The sequence below is a fragment of the Dendropsophus ebraccatus genome, chromosome 1 (assembly GCF_027789765.1).
Source record: "Dendropsophus ebraccatus isolate aDenEbr1 chromosome 1, aDenEbr1.pat, whole genome shotgun sequence".
Lineage (NCBI taxonomy): Eukaryota > Metazoa > Chordata > Amphibia > Anura > Hylidae > Dendropsophus > Dendropsophus ebraccatus.
Genome location: NC_091454.1, coordinates 219,641,412 through 219,662,862, shown reverse-complemented (window position 1 = coordinate 219,662,862; position 21,451 = coordinate 219,641,412). Strand labels below are relative to the sequence as shown.

The 21,451-nt window shown below is 45.1% G+C and overlaps 1 protein-coding gene across 11 annotated transcripts in view; it reads right to left on the bottom strand.

Moving 5' to 3' along the window:
* LOC138769970 (sialic acid-binding Ig-like lectin 12) overlaps positions 1-21,451 on the bottom strand; it is a 93,866-nt gene that overhangs the window by 20,828 nt on the left and 51,587 nt on the right. For all 11 annotated transcript variants that reach the window (XM_069948793.1, XM_069948799.1, XM_069948773.1 and 8 more), the window contains 2 exons: positions 18,787-19,179; positions 14,528-14,869 (listed from right to left, as the gene is read on the bottom strand). In XM_069948793.1, coding sequence (XP_069804894.1) covers positions 14,528-14,869; positions 18,787-19,123 — 679 coding nt within the window. In that variant the 5' untranslated portion in view covers positions 19,124-19,179. The remainder of the gene's footprint in view (positions 1-14,527; positions 14,870-18,786; positions 19,180-21,451) is intronic.

Sequence of the window (21,451 nt, the reverse complement as noted above, 5' to 3'; positions counted from 1 at the left end):
GACTTCTTCTCTCCAATGATAAGGTCCTGTCTTTTCAAATCTAAGAACTCTACGTTCTAAGGGGGTGGAGGTCAGTCCCGATCATCACCGGACTAACCTCCACATGGCGGTATCAGTACCCAGGAAGTGTGGGCCCCCTGCTCCTGTGGGACCCACTTAGTGACTGGATGCTGTGCCTGGCCGGGACTGATTGTCCTCTCTCCTCCTCTCCTCCTGCATGCTGCTCCCATCAGCTGCCTCCCCCTCTCCTGTACTCCACTGTCCGGCATACCTTATGTGAGGAGGAGAGGACAGAGAGCATGTGATTACAGGGGCTGGAGGGATCCTGCAGGGATATGGGACAGGACTGTGAAGAAGAGCAGCAGCAGCAGCTCTGAGTGGTTATTGTCAGTGTGTCTGTAAGGCTGCTGGAAGTTGTAAGATAGAGGGTGGACTTCGTTAGAGAAAGCACAGAGCCCCCCACCATCTGATGCTGAAGTTTATGCCTTCTTTGCAGATAGCTGTGTCCCCCCCCCCCAGCAGAATAGTTGTTTTTCTCTTTCATCTTCCCCTAAGCAGCAACATACAGTACATGTATCCCACCTGTGCAGCCACATACAGTACATGTATCCCACCTGTGCAGCCACATACAGTACATGTCTCCCACCTGTGCAGCCACATACAGTACATGTCTCCCACCTGTGCAGCCACATACAGTACATGTCTCCCACCTGTGCAGCCACATACAGTACATGTCTCCCACCTGTGCAGCCACATACAGTACATGTCTCCCACCTGTGCAGCCACATACAGTACATGTCTCCCACCTGTGCAGCCACATACAGTACATGTCTCCCACCTGTGCAGCCACATACAGTACATGTCTCCCACCTGTGCAGCCACATACAGTACATGTCTCCCACCTGTGCAGCCACATACAGTACATGTCTCCCACCTGTACAGCCACATACAGTACATGTATCCCACCTGTGCAGCCACATACAGTACATGTCTCCCAACTGTGCAGCCACATACAGTACATGTATCCCACCTTTGAAGCCACATACAGTACATATCTCCCACCTGTGCAGCCACATACAGTACATGTCTCCCACCTTTGAAGTCACATACAGTACATGTCTCCCACCTGTGCAGCCACATACAGTTCATGTCTCCCACCTGTGCAGCCACATACAGTACATGTATCCCACCTTTGAAGCCACATACAGTACATGTCTCCCACCTGTGCAGCCTCATACAGTACATGTATCCCACCTGTGCAGCCACATACAGTACATGTCTCCCAACTGTGCAGCCACATACAGTACATGTATCCCACCTTTGAAGCCACATACAGTACATATCTCCCACCTTTGCAGCCATATACAGTACATGTCTCCCACCTTTGAAGTCACATACAGTACATGTCTCCCACCTGTGCAGCCACATACAGTTCATGTCTCCCACCTGTGCAGCCACATACAGTACATGTATCCCACCTTTGAAGCCACATACAGTACATGTCTCCCACCTGTGCAGCCTCATACAGTACATGTATCCTACCTTTGAAGCCATATACAGTGCATGTCTCCCACCTGTGCAGCCTCATACAGTACATGTATCCCACCTTTGAAGCCACATACAGTACATGTATCCCACCTTTGAAGCCACATACAGTACATGTATCCTACCTTTGAAGCCATATACAGTGCATGTCTCCCACCTGTGCAGCCTCATACAGTACATGTATCCCACCTGTGCAGCCACATACAGTACATGTATCCCACCTGTGCAGCCACATACAGTACATGTCTCCCACAGGTGCAGCCACATACAGTACATGTCTCCCACCGGTGCAGCCACATACAGTACATGTCTCCCACCTGTGCAGCCACATACAGTACATGTCTCCCACCTGTGCAGCCACATACAGTACATGTCTCCCACCTGTGCAGCCACATACAGTACATGTCTCCCACCTGTGCAGCCACATACAGTACATGTCTCCCACCTGTGCAGCCACATACAGTACGTCTCCCATCTGTGCCCCAACATACAGCATATGTATCCCACCTGAGCCCCAACAGTGAATAAGGGCTCATTTGTTCTATCCCCTATTATCGCTGTTCTGGGGTCACACTCTGAGCTATATACCATCATCCCCCACACAGCATCAAGCGTAAAATGCCCCCAGGACCCTCCAAGTACAACAGCTGCAAACACTACAACTCCCAGCATTTACTGCAGCATTCAGGATATGCTGGGATTTAAAGTATTAATGAGCAGACAACTCCCAGCATTCTCTGAGAGCTTCATAAGTGTAAGGCATTCTGAGAGTTGTAGTTATTGTTATTCCGGTAGTTGTGGTCACAGATATATCAGTACAGGATGAGACAAGGTCAGCACGTCGCTTCTGATGCGTCCTTTATTTGGGTGCCCCCCATGATCAGTTCTATTGGTGGCCACAGGTACCCCAGTCACCCACTGGGGCCTGCATAGTCTGCAGTACAGTCCCTTAGTGCGCCTTGGTGTCTCTGCTGTACTGTAGGGCCCTCCCGAGAAACCAGGACACCTGTACCGGATACCTGGGCTTACATATGTGTGCGCCTATAAGGCAGAAAGGCGGAGAAACGAATGTGTTATGGGGGCCCAAACCCCTTTTTTGCACAGGGGCCCTTTGCAGTCTGTGTCCGTCACTGCTCTGAGGTAATATAATAGTATTTCCTGCCCATTCTTCTACTTAAGACATTGCAAAAGCCTTCCTGCTCTTAACATATATATGAAGAGTGATCGTCTAGAGACTAATCTTGTTAAAGCTTTGGGCGCTTTGGCCAACCTGTAGCCAGAGAGCTGGGTGGTAGATAGCCACCCTGTGGACCTAGACTGCAGGCTTAGTAAGGGGCAGGCTCTAGACCAGTGCTTCTACAACTGTGAGGGGGGCCTCACCAGTGTGGCGCCCCTAGTTGCTGGTGAGGCCGAGCTGGGGTGGAATTTTTTTTTTACAAAAGTGACCCTGACTGAAACAATCTCTGCTTTAGGAACATCATTAAAGGGGTAGTGCGGAGCTAAGAAATTATTCACAGAATAACACACATTACAAAGTTATACAACTTTGTAATGTATGTTATGTCTGTGAAATTGCCCCCTTCCCTGTGTCCCCCCACCCCCACCCGTGTACCCGGAAGTGTGGTGCATTATACATACCTGATCCGTGTTGCGCCCATCCGCCATCTTGTGCCAAGCTGTCATCTTCGGACGGACGGCTGAACCGCTCTGACCGTCCCTAATGCCGGCCGCATAACTGTGCTCAGCCAATCGCGGCTGAGCACAGTTATGACGCGGCAGAGGAAGGCCAGCATCAGGGACGGCGGCAGCGATTCGTCCGTCCGAAGATGATGTCTTGGCACAAGATGGCGGACGGGCGCGACACGGATCAGGTATGTATAATGCACCACACTTCCGGGTACACGGGTGGGGGTGGGGGGACACAGAGAAGAGGGCGATTCACAGACATAACATACATTACAAAGTTGTATAACTTTGTAATGTGTGTTATTCTGTGAATAATTGTTTACCGCCGCACTACCCCTTTAACTCATTTTGTATTTATTTTATGTTATACAGAGATTATGAGACAAATAGAGGGTAGACTGAGCAATGGTTTTTATATTTGCATGGACTTCTACCCCAGTGGCTCCTCGATGACCCAGAGGCACAGAGGTTCCTTGCTCGTTAGATTGTGTGAAGGGATAGGCACTACTTCTAGCTGGAAATATTGGACTGGTAAGCCAGTATGGGAATTTGGTTTTACCGTTTGAGACTAAACATGATTTTTAGTTGAATTTTTGATTATTTACTAGTGAAAAGAACATCATTTTTGTTTTTTCCAAAATAATTTGTGCTGTTTACACCTTATCTCCCCGCTTCCGTCTTATCCACCAAAAGTCCTTAGAAACCAAGGAGTGACATGGGAGCTCTGCACAAGGCCTTATGTAGGTACAAAGGGTTACAATCCTGCCTGCCACAGTACCATAGAGGTGTCATTACCTCGTATACACTTCTGTGGAAAAGGCAATATGTAATTTTAAGATTTTTTTTACAAAATTACTTTAAAAATATCCTGCGATGATTTTATACTATGGACTTTATCTCCAGTGGTTGTGGCTAAAACCCGTAATTTATCTGTTTCCTTTTATAATTTGTTGCATAAGACGACACTGGCTTCTTCAGGGGTGAAATATACAATGGATAAGATGACTATGTCTATGTCCAATCTAATTGCAAATCAGGTTACATATGCTTTATAAACCTGTTGTTTAAAGAGGATATCAAGCGTTCCATGGTGTGCACAATCCAAGATGGCCGACAAAGTATGGGTATATACCCAATGCACAGGTGCTAAAGTACAGACAGTTCATTACTGAGGATGCTAACTGCATGTAATGGCTCATGTGAGAGGTAAGTTAATATCAGGTGATCATACAGGATGACCATTAGGCTCCGTGCACACAGAGAAAAACTGATAGTCTAAGGGAGGCTCGCGTGCCTCCTCTCTCCGCGCTGGAATTCTGCCATTTTTGCTCCGTGTGCACAGAGCCTTAGTCTACACAAGTATAAGTCAGATACTAAAACTTGTTCTTTTATTCTATTCTGTTTCTATTTTCTGAGTTTAAATACCCCCCCCCCCCACTGCAACCCTTTACTGATCACTTTAAAGCAGCACTTTACCTCTTCTTATCATCACAGACACAACAGGATGTATCAGCTTAGTTTTTGCCCAAGTGAATAAAAACTGCAACTGCAAAAACTGCAAAAAATCTTAAAAAATCTTTTTAACAAAAAAAATCATTTTGATCAGCATTTGATAATTTTTTTCAACTGGTTTCTGATACAGCAATGGGGGCGCATTTTCCCCCTCTTACAGCAACCTATTTCTGGTCTGGCGGGAGAGGATATACATTTACCCCGATTGTGTACAGAATGTACACAATCTGTATATACTGAACGTTCCTACTGCACATGCCCTGTGCAGTAGGAACGCATATGTACATTCCTGAAGAGGCTTTAATGACAGAGCTAATGACAGGCAGCCGTGGTCCTACAGCTGCCTGTCATTAACCCCTAAAACGCTGCGAGTGATTGCGGCGTTTAAGGTAGTCAGTGACAGGACAAGCACCTGTCATTGACTGATCGGGACCCCCGGTTGAATTGTCCATCTGTTCATAGAGTTTGCTCTCAGGCAGGCTCTATGAACAGATCGCAGATAACACCAATGAATTCTATAACTTGTGACTGAAGTTTTCTGAACATGACTCATGATGCAAATAAAGAGCCAACCTTTGGTGACCATGTTGGAGATCCTTCCTTGTTATGTATTTTTATATTCTGGAGCTTCCATATACTAACCCCATCCAAAGAACAAAAAAAGAGTGCGAGAGAATAAGGAAATGTGACTAGTGAGACCAATGTGATCCTATAGCTACATTATTGATATCTATTATCCATTGGTTTAGTATTGTGGTTGTGTGTAGTATCATTGCGTAGTCTCTACCTTTTCATCTAATGTCAACCAATAAGGGGTTAAATCTCATACTTTGTGATGTAGGCTAAAGGGCCACCCTATATGATCATCTAATACTTACCTCTCACACGCAGTTAGCATCAGTAAAGGGCGGTCTTCACTTTAGCACATGTGCATTGGGTATACAGTATACTCACTGTAATGGATGGTCCGAGCACGAGGAGGTGGATCACCAAGTAGTGCTGATGTTCCTTCCCCGAGGAGCAGAGTCTAAGGAGCTCCCCGAAAGGAAGGATGACCTTCACTTTGGGAAACTCCCAGGTCGCTACCCTCAGAGAAGGACCTTGGTGAACACCGACTAAAGAACTCAAGAAGACCTGGAGTCCGGGACTAGGTTCTCTTTCTCTGTGGTAGAATTGCAGCATGCAATGTTAGTTCAGACTGTAGCTGAGCTGGAACTAAGAATGGACTGAGATCCAAATAGCTAGAAGATCGCTAGAAAGTGCCGGATAGCCAGGGAGCACAGACGTGGTTGCTGACTGACAAACAACAACTGAGCGAAGAGGTGAGGAGATCAAGACTATATACCCTCAGGAGAACATGCCAGAGGACTCCAGAGCCTGTTGGCTAAGCTATGAATACAGGTGGACTGGCACATGCCTGCCACTAGAGGGAGCCCAATCCTACAGGAGGCCAGCTCAGAACTACAGCGCAGTGCGACTCCGAGCAGGTAGGGGGTAACAGACATGGCCGTGCACCGTTACACTCACACTTCGCTGGTCATCTTGGATTGTGCACAGCATGGAACTTTTGATCCATGTGTAACTTGTTTTGCCTGTGGGTTCAGCAGACTTCGACTCCACCTCATTCCAAACAACCACTGGTGATAATTCGGCTTTTACCCTTTGTCATTTTCAATTAGAATTTTTTATCTATGTACTCGGCTAGGTTCACTTTTTGCTGTTCATGTTACGGAGATTACATTTTTAATTGTGTATTTTAACGTAGAGAATAAATGTGGTCAACCACGTTTTTGTGTACACTAAGGGTGGCTTCACACCCAGCTGTTGTACGGCCTCCACAACAAAAAAGCTACCAAAGATGTTCTTGGCAATTTTGACTATGAGTGTGACTTTTTATAGTTTTTTTTTTTTCTCTTTTTCTCTATTTTTTGCCCTTGGTGTTTTTGAGAAGAGCAGATAGATTCCATTAAACTCTATGGGTGGGAAATGCCACAGTTTTGCAGAAAAAAATGCCAAACCCTCACCATGCTGCCACCTCTGTCCATGTCAGGAACTGTCCAGTGCAGGAGGGGTTTCTATGGGGATTTGCTACTACCTTGGACAGTTCCTGACTTGGACAGAGGTGGCAGCAGAGAGCACTGTGTCAGACTGGAAAGAATTGGAAGAATACCTAACATGGTTGACAAAGGATAGTGCAGACATAAGTGTCCAGTGGAAGTGGAATCAATAACTGTCTGAAGACACTTTGATGAAACACAGAGTGTGCGTGTATGACCACAGTCCCGAATGACTATTTGGCAATCATCACAACAGATGGGACTACTGTATCGTCTTTACATACTTTGACCTCGTTTTCTCTACCTCATCTTGACTATCCACCTGTGACGGTGTCCCAGTGAAGGGATTGTTTCCTGTCTGGCAGGGACACCTGACCCAGCGGACTCCCTTCTATGATATGCAGGGTATAATAGGATATCCTCTCTGACAGTACCTTAACATTTTATCTTTACATCAAAAAACCTCTCTCTGTACAAACATTGAATGTATTTGTATGATATTTATTCTTCTGCACTCAAATAAACTTATGTCTGCACTATCCTGTGTCCACCACGTTAGTCATGCCTCCAATTCTTTTCTGTTTATGTAGCTGAAGTCTCAGGGACCATTTAGGCCCTTTTCAGCTGTCTGTAGACCTTAAAGTGTCACTGTCGTTAAAATTTTTATTGAAGAAATCAATAGTCCCGGCGATTTTAAGAAACTTTGTAATTGGTTTTTATTAGCCGAAAAATGATTTTTTATAATGAAAAAGCAGTTTGAAGCTCTCCCCCCTGTCTTCATGGTTTTCCTATGGAGAGAGAAAGTAAAAGCTGCAAAACAGGACAACAAAGAGTTAATTTACATTTACATCCGGGGCTCTCTCCTCTGACAGGCACCAGGGACCTCTCTGACCTCTAATTAGGGCTCGGAATAGCTCCCCCGCTGTGTAATCCTTTGTTCTGGGCTCACTAATCTCGCTCCTTCCCCCTCCCCCCTCCCCTCTTCATAGACCAGACAGATCTGACTGATGAAAAAACAGTCGAGATTTCCTGATACTGAGCAGTGGATGACAGAAAGGAGAGGAGGGAGGGACCTGGGAAAAGGCTTTTTACATGCAGATAATGGCAGATTTGGCTAATAAACCCTATTACAAAGTTTCTTAAAATCGCCTGGACTATTGATTTCTGCAAAAAAAATTTAACAACAGTGACACTTTAACACAAGCAAAGAAGAAGTGATCGGCACCAACCCTGACACAGTGTGCAGCTTCGTAACAGGAGAAGGACGGGGTGCTTACCATAAGTAAAAGGAAAGTCTTTGTAAATGCAATGTGCACGAATATGCAATGAATAGGTAGCACTCACCATCCGGCAAAATCTTGTAGCTTTATTCTATTTTAAAAAACAAATGACAGACAAGATGCGGACATAATGACGGCAGACGCCAAACAGGTAGGTTCCCCGCTTCTACAGCCCTCCTACCCCTGGAAGCGTCATCATTACTTAAATAGTCATGTGACTTGTGATGACTAAGACAAAGCATGTGCATACAATTACAAAAGACATATTAAAAAAGATACAAAATCTATACAAGAAACATGTCCCTTCACATTTAAAAACAAAATCAGGTGTCCCTGCAGCAATTTATATTAATAAATTACGATCAACTTTATCGTTCAGACCTCCAGGACCTTCAGCCTCCAGGCGCAAATATCCACTTTGTCTCCGTTTTCAGCAGATTGCGATGTCTATCCTGCCTCTTAACCCCTTGTACTCTTTGTATACCAGCAAACTTAATACAGGAAACATCATTATTATGTATCTCTTTTATGTGCTTAATAAATCTTGGCGCTCCAGAACCCGTCCTTACGGAATAGAAGTGTTCTCTTATACGTACATGCAGAGGTCTCTTTGTTTTGCCCACGTAGAATCTTCCACAAGGGCAAAACATCACGTAGACCACAAAATTGGTCTTACAGCAAACAAAATCCTTTATCTGTATAGAGACACCATTGAGACTCAGGTATGTACCCTTACACACCTGTTTACATTGTTTGCAACTACCGCATGGAAAGTTACCTATTAGGTCATTTTTTAACCACATTTTTTCTTTCCCTTCCTTTGAATGAAATTTATTGTGCACCAAAATATCCTTTATATTTGTGCTCCTTCTAAATGTTACGAAAGGCTTTGTGGTCGCCCAGGAACCTAGAGCATCTTCTAATAGACTCCAATGTTTTGATATGATCTTTCTAATCTGTGAGGCCATCGGGGACAATTTAAATGAAAAGGTGAATCGTTCACACTTTTTTCGCTGTTTAGCTCTCATACTATTTTTTAGCAATACATCTCTATCTTTTTCTAATGCCTTTTGTAAGGCCTTATTTAGATTGTCTTCCGGATAACCTCTAAGTAACAGGCGGGTTTTTAGGTCCAATGCCTGCTCCATGAAGGAATCCAGGGAGCTATTTATGCGCCTAAGGCGTAAGAATTGGCCATAAGGTTTGGCTTTCTTAGTAGCCCCAGTATGGTAACTGTTAAAATGTAGTAGAGTGTTACATGCTGTTGGTTTTCTGTAACCTTGGGTGGTGATCATATCATTATCTTTTTTCACTGATACATCCAAGAATTCCGAACTATGAGAGTCGATCTTGGACGTAAAAGCCATGTTCATGGTATTTACCGAATTGAGATGGGCCACAAAGTCTCTGAAATCGTCATATGAACCTGTCCAAACTAAGAAAATGTTGTCCACAAAACGGACATAATATTTAATAAACTTAATAAACCGATTATTTACAGAGAAGACGTAGTGCTAGACGTAATAAGCTAGATATAGGTTAGCTAAACTGCAGGCTACCGGAGTGCCCATGGCAACTCCGGAAACCTGCAGAAACCACTGGTCATCAAATTGGAAGGCATTATTGGACAAAATAAGGTTCAATGCATCACAAACGAACTGGATGAATTCTGTACTCTTTTCAGCTCTTTCTAGTAGAAATTTAATGCTATCAATGGCTAAATTCTGTGGTATGCGAGTATACAAAGACTCAATGTCAATAGAGCTAAAATGAAAAAATGGAAAAAAAAAACAAGGGCACGGGCGCCTCGTGTCTTACTGTGGCAGAATGTGTGAAGAAGAAGAGTGAATGATTACACTCACCTATAAGCCCCTTGGGCTATATGCATATCACCCCACCGGGGTAACTGGAAATCCGTCGGGTTAGAGTGGTGATGGAAAAAAGGAACTGCAGCCAGGTGTATCATAAACGGGATACTCCCACAGGGGGGGCCCGTACTATTGTAGATAAAAAGAGGAAAAAATAATGATACTTGCAGATGGCGCTGTCCCAAAATAATCCAAGGTTACACCAGGGTAGTGAAAACAAGATCCATATTTATTGTTCAAGCACAATGTTTACGCGTTTCAGGAGTTAGGTAATCTCCCTTCCTCAGAACAGTGCATAAAGTATGCACTGTTCTGAGGAAGGGAGATTACCTAACTCCTGAAACGCGTAAACATTGTGCTTGAACAATAAATATGGATCTTGTTTTCACTACCCTGGTGTAACCTTGGATTATTTTGGGACAGCGCCATCTGCAAGTATCATTATTTTTTCCTCTTTTTATCTTCAATGTCAATAGAGGCTAGATAACAATCTTTATCCAATACACAGTCCCCCAGGCTGACCAAATATTCATTTGTGTCTTTTACTAAGGAAGGAACAATACCCAACAAAGGGTTAAGAAGCCAGTCTACATATTGTGAAAGGGGCTCTAAAATAGAGCCTACACCAGACACTATTGGTCGACCTGGGGGACTGAGCAAAGTTTTATGGATCTTTGGCAAAAAAATACCAGTGGGGGACTTTATAGGAAGTGGGCAACAATTTTCGTGCAGTATGTTCTGATATTATACCTTTTTCTACATTTACTCTAAGGAATGTCTGTAACTTCCCCAAGATCTTATTAGTTGGATCAGTATTTAATTTCTGATAGTTAGTGATGTCATCTAGCTGTCTATGAGCCTCAGTCATGTAATGGGATTTAGTCATTAGGACGATACCTCCGCCCTTATCCGCACTCTTTATAATAACATCATTGCATTTTTTTTAGGGCTTGAAGAGCTGACCATTCGTCCTTACTTAAATTATGCTGATCTGTGGGGTAAATTAATGCCCTTACATCCTGCATAACCTTTTTCTAGAAGCTGTCCAAATTACTACCTGGTAGTAGAGGAGGAGAGAAAATGGACTTTACACCTTTAGTAAAATTTTCATCATCAGTGGTGTGAACTGTTCCCAAAAGTTGGGACGCGTTTTAACCACCTGCTAGTTCAGACAAAATCGCTATACTAATTCTCTCCTCTTCACTATTCAGGTCAGGAGCAATGAAACCCATAGGGCCAATATGTGTACGTAATTCAGCCTCCTTTTTGTTAATATTTACCACGCTTTTATTAGAAAAAAACTTTTTTAAGTTCATTTTTCGTACTGTTTTAACAAGATCTGTTTCAAACTCTGTAAAATCAAAGGATGTGGGGATGCAAAAGTCGAGACCCTTTGATAAAACAGAAATAGTGGGAGCATCCAAAACTATATCGGTGAGATTTACAATATTAACAGTTTTACCCTTCGTTACATTTTGAGACTCTAATGTCTCCATGACACACTCTTTCTTTTCCCCCTGTTGTCTCCGGGCCATTGTTTTCTGTCTCCTTTTCCCTCCCCTTCTTGTCTTCCGCCTAAAGGGAAAGACGTCTGTTGTCCAGGGGGTACATTGGATGTAGTTGCCTCCATAGTTGTGGATTTTTGTCCTGATGTACTGTCCGGCAGACTTGAGTCTGAATCAGTGGTCCAGTGGTCACGGCCAGTGTGATATTTTTTGTTTTTGTTTTCGCTGTCTTCTGTTGTTGGTCTTTCCTTTTCTCTCAAATACTTTATTTAATTCATAATCGGTTTTGTCTCTTAAGAATTTATCCCTCTTTTGTTCTTTTGTTATTTTTTGCAGGGTCATAAGTCTTTTTTCAGGCGAGAGTTAAAGGAGAGATACTGTTCGTCTGATAGACGTATTTTCAATTCTTCTTTTGCTCGATTTAGGTCATTGGAGACAATAAGATATTCCTTCTCATTTCGAGCTGCAACTGCTTTAAGTATGCGCATAGCGTGTTCCTGGTGTATTTGCATCCAAACGGCCATGAACTCTGGATCTCAATAAGTGTAGAGACAGCATCCAAAAATAGTGAAAAAAAGTGTAGCTTTATTCACCAAGCCATGCAACGTTTCGGCTGTATATCAGCCTTTCTCAAGCATGAACTTTGGATCGTCTGTAAATTGCGATGCCTCTTTAAAGCATCTTAGGCCTCTTGGCACTCTATTAACCTCTTCATAGAATTTTAAAGAGTGAACAGTCCAGAAGAGTTTCATCTCTTTTTCGGCAAGGGTCTGCACTCTGAACTCTAAGTGCTTTAAGCTCATCAGCTGCAAGGGATCACCCAGATCACATGATCTGAAAAAATTGTTGGCGTCTGCCCGTCCGGCATCTATAGTGTTGTCCACATGAACTCCTGCTGCGGTATCGCTCACGGACGACATTTTCTTAGTTTGGACAGGTTCATATGACGATTTCAGAGACTTTGTGGCCCATCTCAATTCGGTAAATACCATGAACATGGCTTTTACGTCCAAGATCGACTCTCATAGTTCGGAATTCTTGGATGTATCAGTGAAAAAAGATAATGATATGATCACCACCCAAGGTTACAGAAAACCAACAGCATGTAACACTCTACTACATTTTAACAGTTACCATACTGAGGCTACTAAGAAAGCCAAACCTTATGGCCAATTCTTACGCCTTAGGCGCATAAATAGCTCCCTGGATTCCTTCATGGAGCAGGCATTGGACCTAAAAACCCGCCTGTTACTTAGAGGTTATCCGGAAGACAATCTAAATAAGGCCTTACAAAAGGCATTAGAAAAAGATAGAGATGTATTGCTAAAAAATAGTATGAGAGCTAAACAGCGAAAAAAGTGTGAACGATTCACCTTTTCATTTAAATTGTCCCCGATGGCCTCACAGATTAGAAAGATCATATCAAAACATTGGAGTCTATTAGAAGATGCTCTAGGTTCCTGGGCGACCACAAAGCCTTTCGTAACATTTAGAAGGAGCACAAATATAAAGGATATTTTGGTGCACAATAAATTTCATTCAAAGGAAGGGAAAGAAAAAATGTGGTTAAAAAATGACCTAATAGGTAACTTTCCGTGCGGTAGTTGCAAACATTGTAAACAGATGTGTAAGGGTGCATACCTGAATCTCAATGGTGTCTCTATACAGATAAAGGATTTTGTTTGCTGTAAGACCAATTTTGTGGTCTACGTGATGTGTTGCCCTTGTGGAAGATTCTACGTGGGCAAAACAAAGAGACCTGTGCATGTACGTATAAGAGAACACTTCTATTCCGTAAGGACGGGTTCTGGAGCGCCAAGATTTATTAAAGGGAACCTGTCACCCCCCCGTGCCGGGGTGACAGGCTCCCGACCCCCCCGTTAGAGCCCCCCATACTCACCTAATCCCGCCGGGTCCCGCCCGGCGCGCGCGCTCCTCACATGAGTCCAACACCCATAGAGAATGACAGGAGAGTCCAGCGCTCCGTCATTCTCTATGAGCGTTGGACTCATCTCTCAGCGTGCGCACCGGGCTGCAGCGGCTGAGATCTTCATCACCCGACCACCTCCAGAAGCGGGACCCGGCGGGATTAGGTAAGTATAGGGGGCTCTAACGGAGGGTCGGGAGCCTGTCACCCCGGCACGGGGGGTGACAGGTTCCCTTTAATAAATCTTGGCGCTCCAGAACCCGTCTTTAAGGAATAGAAGTGTTCTCTTATACGTACATGCAGAGGTGACAGGTTCCCTTTAAGCACATAAAAGAGATACATAATAATGATGTTTCCTGTATTAAGTTTGCTGGTATACAAAGAGTACAAGGGGTTAAGGGGCAGGATAGACATCGCAATCTGCTGAAAACGGAGACAAAGTGGATATTTGCGCCTGGAGGCTGAAGGTCCTGGAGGTCTGAACGATAAAGTTGATCGTAATTTATTAATATAAATTGCTGCAGGAACACCTGATTTTGTTTTTAAATGTGAAGGGACATGTTTCTTGTATAGATTTTGTATCTTTTTTAATATGTCTTTTGTAATTTTATGCACATGATTTGTCTTAGTCATCACAAGTCACATGACTATTTAAGTAGTGATGACGCTTCCAGGGGTATTAGGTCCGTAGAAGCGGGGAACCGCGAAACAGACTGTCACCACCTACCTGTTTGACATCTGCCGTCATTATGTCCGCATCTTGTCTGTCATTTGCTTTTTGAAATGGAATAAAGCTACAAGATTTTACCGGATGGTGAGTGCTACCTATTCATTTCATCTTCGTGCACATTGCAGTGACACTTTAACCACTGGACTACAACTTCCCTCAGGACATACAGCAGCTGATAAGTACTGGATTTTTTTTATTAATAGAAGTAAATTACAAATCTCTGGCACTTTGTGGCACCTGTTAATTTAAAAGAATGTGTATTTTTTTTTTTTGTTTGTTTTTTACAGGACTTTATGTATTTGTATCTCACAAAACTGCTAGTATTGTAAGAGGTGGAGTGGTGGCCGGTGACGGTTTTTATAACATATACTTTCTCTTAAGGGGTTAATTACAGATATCAAAAGCAGATAATCTTACCTGCCGGTGTGACCTGTGTGCTACGTAGAGGTGATACATTGTTATTCATAAGTTTTAGCTTCACTTTGCAGCAGTATTTCTTGTTGTCCTCCGCTCTCACTCCAGTTATTCTTAATGACAGATCCTGAGGAAAATTCACCACCGACCACTGTCCTATAGCGAGTGACTTCTCCTTCCCAGTATAAATTTCATCATTATTCTCCACACACAGATCACTGCTTCCCATAGTCCAGGTGACTGATTCTATAGTTGTGGGGTCCTTATAATGAACTAAACACGGTATCGTGATGTCTTCTCCGACAATGGCCGGAACCACATCCACCTGTTCTACTGAGAACTCATCTGTAAGAAATAAGATGATATAGTTAAAATGGAGTCTCCTCCTCCTCCTGCAGGGTGATACAGATAGAAGGAGCTATGAGTCTCCTCCTCCTCCTGCAGGGTGATACAGATAGAAGGAGCTATGAGTCTCCTCCTCCTCCTCCTGCAGGGGGATACAGATAGAAGGAGCTATGAGTCTCCTCCTCCTCCTCCTGCAGGGTGATACAGATAGAAGGAGCTATGAGTCTCCTCCTCCTCCTCCTCCTCCTCCTCCTCCTCCTGCAGGGTGATACAGATAGAAGGAGCTATGAGTCTCCTCCTCCTCCTGCAGGGTGATACAGATAGAAGCTATGTGTCCCCTCCTCCTCCTGCAGGGTGATACAGATAGATGGAGCTATGTGTCTCCTCCTCCTCCTGCAGGGTGATACAGATAGAAGGAGCTATGTGTCTCCTCCTCCTGCAGGGTGATACAGATAGATGGAGCTATGAGTCTCCTCCTCCTCCTCCTGCAGGGTGATACAGATAGATGGAGCTATGAGTCTCCTCCTCCTCCTGCAGGGTGATACAGATAGAAGGAGCTATAAGTCTCCTCCTCCTCCTGCAGGGTAATACAGATAGAAGGAGCTATGTGTCTCCTCCTCCTCCTGCAGGGTGATACAGATAGAAGGAGCTATGAGTCTCCTCCTCCTCCTCCTCCTCCTCCTCCTGCAGGGTGATACAGATAGAAGGAGCTATAAGTCTCCTCCTCCTCCTCCTCCTCCTGCAGGGTGATACAGATAGAAGGAGTTATGAGTCTTCCCCTCCTCCTGCAGGGTGATACAGATAGAAGGAGCTATGGGTCTCCTCCTCCTCCTGCAGGGTGATACAGATAGAAGGAGCTATGAGTCTCCTCCTCCTGCAGGGTGATACAGATAGAAGGAGCTATGAGTCTCCTCCTCCTCCTCCTGCAGGGTGATACAGATAGAAGGAGCTATGAGTCTCCTCCTCCTCCTCCTCCTCCTGCAGGGTGATACAGATAGATGAAGCTATGAGTCTCCTCCTCCTGCAGGGTGATACAGATAGATGGAGCTATGAGTCTCCTCCTCCTCCTGCAGGGTGATACAGATAGAAGGAGCTATGAGTCTCCTCCTCCTGCAGGGTGATACAGATAGAAGGAGCTATGAGTCTCCTCCTCCTCCTCCTTCAGGGTGATGCAGATAGAAGGAGCTATGTGTCTCCTCCTCCTGCAGGGTGATACAGATAGAAGGAGCTATGAGTCTCCTCCTCCTCCTCCTGCAGGATGATACAGATAGAAGGAGCTATGAGTCTCCTCCTCCTCCTGCAGGGTGATACAGATAGAAGGAGCTATGAGTCTCCTCCTCCTGCAGGGTGATACAGATAGAAGGAGCTATAAGTTTTCTCCTCCTCCTGCAGGGTGATACAGATAGATGGAGCTATGAGTCTCCTCCTCCTCCTGCAGGGTGATACAGATAGAAGGAGCTATGAGTCTCCTCCTCCTCCTGCAGGGTGATACAGATAGAAGGAGCTATGAGTCTCCTCCTCCTCCTGCAGGGTGATACAGATAGAAGGAGCTATGAGTCTCCTCCTCCTCCTGCAGGGTGATACAGATAGAAGGAGCTATGAGTCTCCTCCTCCTCCTGCAGGGTGATACAGATAGAAGGAGCTATGAGTCTCCTCCTCCTCCTGCAGGGTGATACAGATAGAAGGAGCTATGAGTCTCCTCCTCCTCCTCCTGCAGGGTGATACAGATAGATGAAGCTATGAGTCTCCTCCTCCTGCAGGGTGATACAGATAGAAGGAGCTATGAGTCTCCTCCTCCTCCTGCAGGGTGATACAGATAGAAGGAGCTATGAGTCTCCTCCTCCTCCTGCAGGGTGATACAGATAGAAGGAGCTATGAGTCTCCTCCTCCTGCAGGGTGATACAGATAGAAGGAGCTATGAGTCTCCTCCTCCTGCAGGGTGATACAGATAGAAGGAGCTATGAGTCTCCTCCTCCTCCTGCAGGGTGATACAGATAGAAGGAGCTATGAGTCTCCTCCTCCTGCAGGGTGATACAGATAGAAGGAGCTATAAGTCTCCTCCTCCGCCTGCAGGGTGATAAAGATAGATGGAGCTATGAGTCTCCTCCTCCTCCTCCTCCTGCAGGGTGATACAGATAGAAGGAGCTATGAGTCTCCTCCTCCTCCTCCTTCTCCTGCAGGGTGATACAGATAGAAGGAGCTATGAGTCTCCTCCTCCTCCTCCTCCTGCAGGGTGATACAGATAGAAGGAGCTATGAGTCTCCTCCTCCTCCTCCTCCTCCTCCTGCAGGGGGATACAGATAGAAGGAGCTATGAGTCTCCTCCTCCTGCAGGGTGATACAGATAGATGAAGCTATGAGTCTCCTCCTCCGGCAGGGTGATACAGATAGAAGGAGCTATGAGTCTCCTCCTCCTCCTGCAGGGTGATACAGATAGAAGGAGCTATGAGTCTCCTCCTCCTCCTCCTGCAGGGTGATACAGATAAAAGGAGCTATGAGTCTCCTCCTCCTCCTGCAGGGTGATACAGATAGAAGGAGCTATGAGTCTCCTCCTCCTCCTGCAGGGTGATACAGATAGATGGAGCTATAAGTCTCCTCCTCCTGCAGGGTGATACAGATAGAAGGAGCTATGAGTCTCCTCCTCCTCCTGCAGGGTGATACAGATAGATAGAGCTATGAGTCTCCTCCTCCTGCAGGGTGATACAGATAGATAGAGCTATGAGTCTCCTCCTCCTGCAGGGTGATACAGATAGAAGGAGCTATGAGTCTCCTCCTCCTGCAGGGTGATACAGATAGAAGGAGCTATGAGTCTGTTCCTCCTCCTCCTGCAGGGTGATACAGATAGAAGGAGCTATGAGTCTCCTCCTCCTCCTGCAGGGTGATACAGATAGATAGAGCTATGAGTCTCCTCCTCCTGCAGGGTGATACAGATAGAAGGAGCTATGAGTCTCCTCCTCCTGCAGGGTGATACAGATAGATAGAGCTATGAGTCTCCTCCTCCTCCTCCTGCAGGGGGATACAGATAGAAGGAGCTATGAGTCTCCTCCTCCTCCTCCTGCAGGGTGATACAGATAGAAGGAGCTATGAGTCTCCTCCTCCTGCAGGGTGATACAGATAGATGAAGCTATGAGTCTCCTCCTCCGGCAGGGTGATACAGATAGAAGGAGCTATGAGTCTCCTCCTCCTCCTGCAGGGTGATACAGATAGAAGGAGCTATGAGTCTCCTCCTCCTCCTCCTGCAGGGTGATACAGATAAAAGGAGCTATGAGTCTCCTCCTCCTCCTGCAGGGTGATACAGATAGAAGGAGCTATGAGTCTCCTCCTCCTCCTGCAGGGTGATACAGATAGATGGAGCTATAAGTCTCCTCCTCCTGCAGGGTGATACAGATAGAAGGAGCTATGAGTCTCCTCCTCCTGCAGGGTGATACAGATAGATAGAGCTATGAGTCTCCTCCTCCTGCAGGGTGATACAGATAGAAGGAGCTATGAGTCTCCTCCTCCTGCAGGGTGATACAGATAGAAGGAGCTATGAGTCTGTTCCTCCTCCTCCTGCAGGGTGATACAGATAGAAGGAGCTATGAGTCTCCTCCTCCTCCTGCAGGGTGATACAGATAGATAGAGCTATGAGTCTCCTCCTCCTGCAGGGTGATACAGATAGATGGAGCTATGAGTCTCCTCCTCCTCCCCCTGCAGGGTGATACAGATAGAAGGAGCTATGAGTCTCCTCCCCCTGCAGGGTGATACAGATAGAAGGAGCTATGAGTCTCCTCCTCCTCCTCCTGCAGGGGGATACAGATAGAAGGAGCTATGAGTCTCCTCCTCCTGCAGGGTGATACAGATAGATGGAGCTATGAGTCTCCTCCTTCTGCAGGGTGATAAGATTTGATCTATATAGAATAATACCGCTCAGTACTGTACCTGTAAACTGTATCTGCGTGCCATGTTGGTTCTGCCATCCTTCTATGTATTTTGACTCCTTAGATATCTCGATTCTACAGCAGAACATGGGACCATCCGTCCTCCTCAGATTATTTATAGTAATGGCTGCCGTTCTCTCTGAAGGATTTCTCACCGATGATATTCTTCCTGTATAGTTCTGATGGGTCCGGCCTCCTGTGTGATTATATATGAATTCTCCATTTCCGCATCGATTTGTCCCCCGTCTCCAGGACACTCTCACCTCCTCAGAGCTGGACTTTAGCTTTGGATGAGTGAAGTTACAAGGAATAGTCACGGAGCCGTTCTCCTCCACCATGATGGAGCCTCGCTGTGCCGTACAGTATGTCTCCTCTTTCTTATCAGAAGCTTCTCCTGTTGGAACAGACATCATATTAATAGACTAAAATGTACAATGGATTTATTGACAAATAGAAAAACAAAGTTGCAGAAGGAAATTATCTTTATTTAGTATTTATTTATGCTCAATGTTATTTAATTAAAAAAAGATGTTTATTTTTTAACCCCTTTTTTGCTCTTTAATTTTTTTCCTCTTCTTGTTTAAAAGGCCATAGCACTTGCATTTTTCATCTATAGACCCACATAAGCCCCCCTTTTTTTTGCGACACCAATTCAACCTTCCTTAGTTTTTCAGACACCAGGCGTCAGACACAAGGAAGACCGGGGACCGGAGCGCCGCAATGTGGAACCTGCCGCTGGAACCGGGGAGGTGAGTGGACATCGTTTCCCTGAGCTACCTCATCCCCGGGAAAAGAATTCCCTCCCGCCGGAGTACCCCTTTAAGACTAGAGATGAGCAAGTAACACTTGATCATCAAGTAGATATGCAATCAAATACTACACTATTCGAAATACTCTTTTGCAATCAAGCATACGTCTGAAAATTTTTTCTCTCCTCCCACCTTGCCTGGTGCCTTTTTTCTCGCCAATAAGTGTGTGTGTGGGGGGGGGGGGGCATCTATTTGCTCCTACATTCTAATTATTGCAGGGTAATTTCAAGGATAAATCTTGGAGTAGGGACAGAGGATTTTCACAGATTTTAGGCAGGCAAGACTCCCAAAGCCTTTCTTGGGGCTACTTCACAGCACAGCATACAGCTCCGTCCATACAGTGCATAGGCTTCCAGGACATCAGCTACTTAGACAGACAGGCAGTGTATAATTTTCTTGTATACACCTGTGTTGGCCTATTTAATGTAAAATCCAAATTGTCACAGGACATGTTATTGCGCTCTGCGCTGCATAAAAAAAAAAAAAAACTAAAAATTGTCGCAGTACACTTTACTGTGCTCTGGGCATTTTTGGAGGGCTCACCTCAAGAGCCTTAAAATTAATTTTGAAGAGCTTATCTAAAGGGCCTCTCACTCCTTTCTTGGAAGGTTCTCAAGAGACCCACACCCCTTTATGTGTAAGGCTATGTTCACACTACGTAAAAGTAGGGCCAATGTTGCCGTCGGCAACAATCACCGTACTTTGTGCGGAGGGGAACATAGCCTATTGTCCTATGGGATCCCAGCCAGAGCGTATACACATCGTATACCCTCCGGCCAGGATCCCGCGTGGCGCCGCAAATAACTGACATGTCAGTTTTCTGCGGGTGCAATTCAATGAATTTTTCTTCCCTGAACCGCAATTCAATGAATTGCGGCAGTAGGAAACCCTGTCAGTTCACACAATGAAGCATTGCTTCATTATGTGCTGTGGGAGGTTCTGATGCGGGCGCGCGTTGATGGGGTCACGGAACGGCCGGTCTCTTACATAGTGGGAACATAGCCTAATAATGGGCATAAGGAAGTGCCAGATGACTTTCAAAATTTAAAGAGGACATGTCTGACCACATCTCACACACACACAATGACAGTTGGCAGCGGGTGCTGTTTCATTTCCTCCTTGCCTATGCCATCTGTGGTTGTCATAGGCAACATGATTTAAAGGGGTGTAGGAACATTTTTCTTTTGCTAAACATGTAACTTTCTGTCCATGCTAATGTAGAGGAAAGAAGGTTTCCTTGTGTTTTTCCACTCCACATAGAGGTCATAATGTCTTTGGAGTGTATTTGTATCGAATTCAAACTTTTAAATATTTTACTACTCGCTCATCTCTACTTAAGACTGACAGTAGACTCCCTCCTGACAGGAAGCACCTATCTTATATAGGGTGGTGTGACAGGAAGTGAGAGTGAGAGAAAAGAGGTGTACAGAGTGTCTGCACCTGTAGTTAAATAGCATACAAAACATAGCTAAACCTTGTATACTGCAGCTGCACCCAGGGGCAAGTGAGACACCTAGTGGCTGGAGAGGGATACACAGTTACCAGTGGCGTGTGCCAGGGTAGCTTTTGTGGTCTTGTGGCAGCTTTGTGGGTGTAGGGTCACTTGGGCACTTGTCACTGTGGCCAGGAGTGGTGTTACGAACCACCCCAGACAAACGGGCACTGTGCTTGAAGGGAAAAAAACCCAAGTGTAGGTGTGAGTGTAAGAGCGGGTGCGTGCAAAAATAGGCCAGAGTCCAGCACTTAAACAATGGAACAGTTTACTTGAAGAATTCAGTGCAATACAAGAGAAGACTACATAGAATACCATCCAGTGCAATAGATACATATATCAGCTTGACTTGACTTAAAAGTACT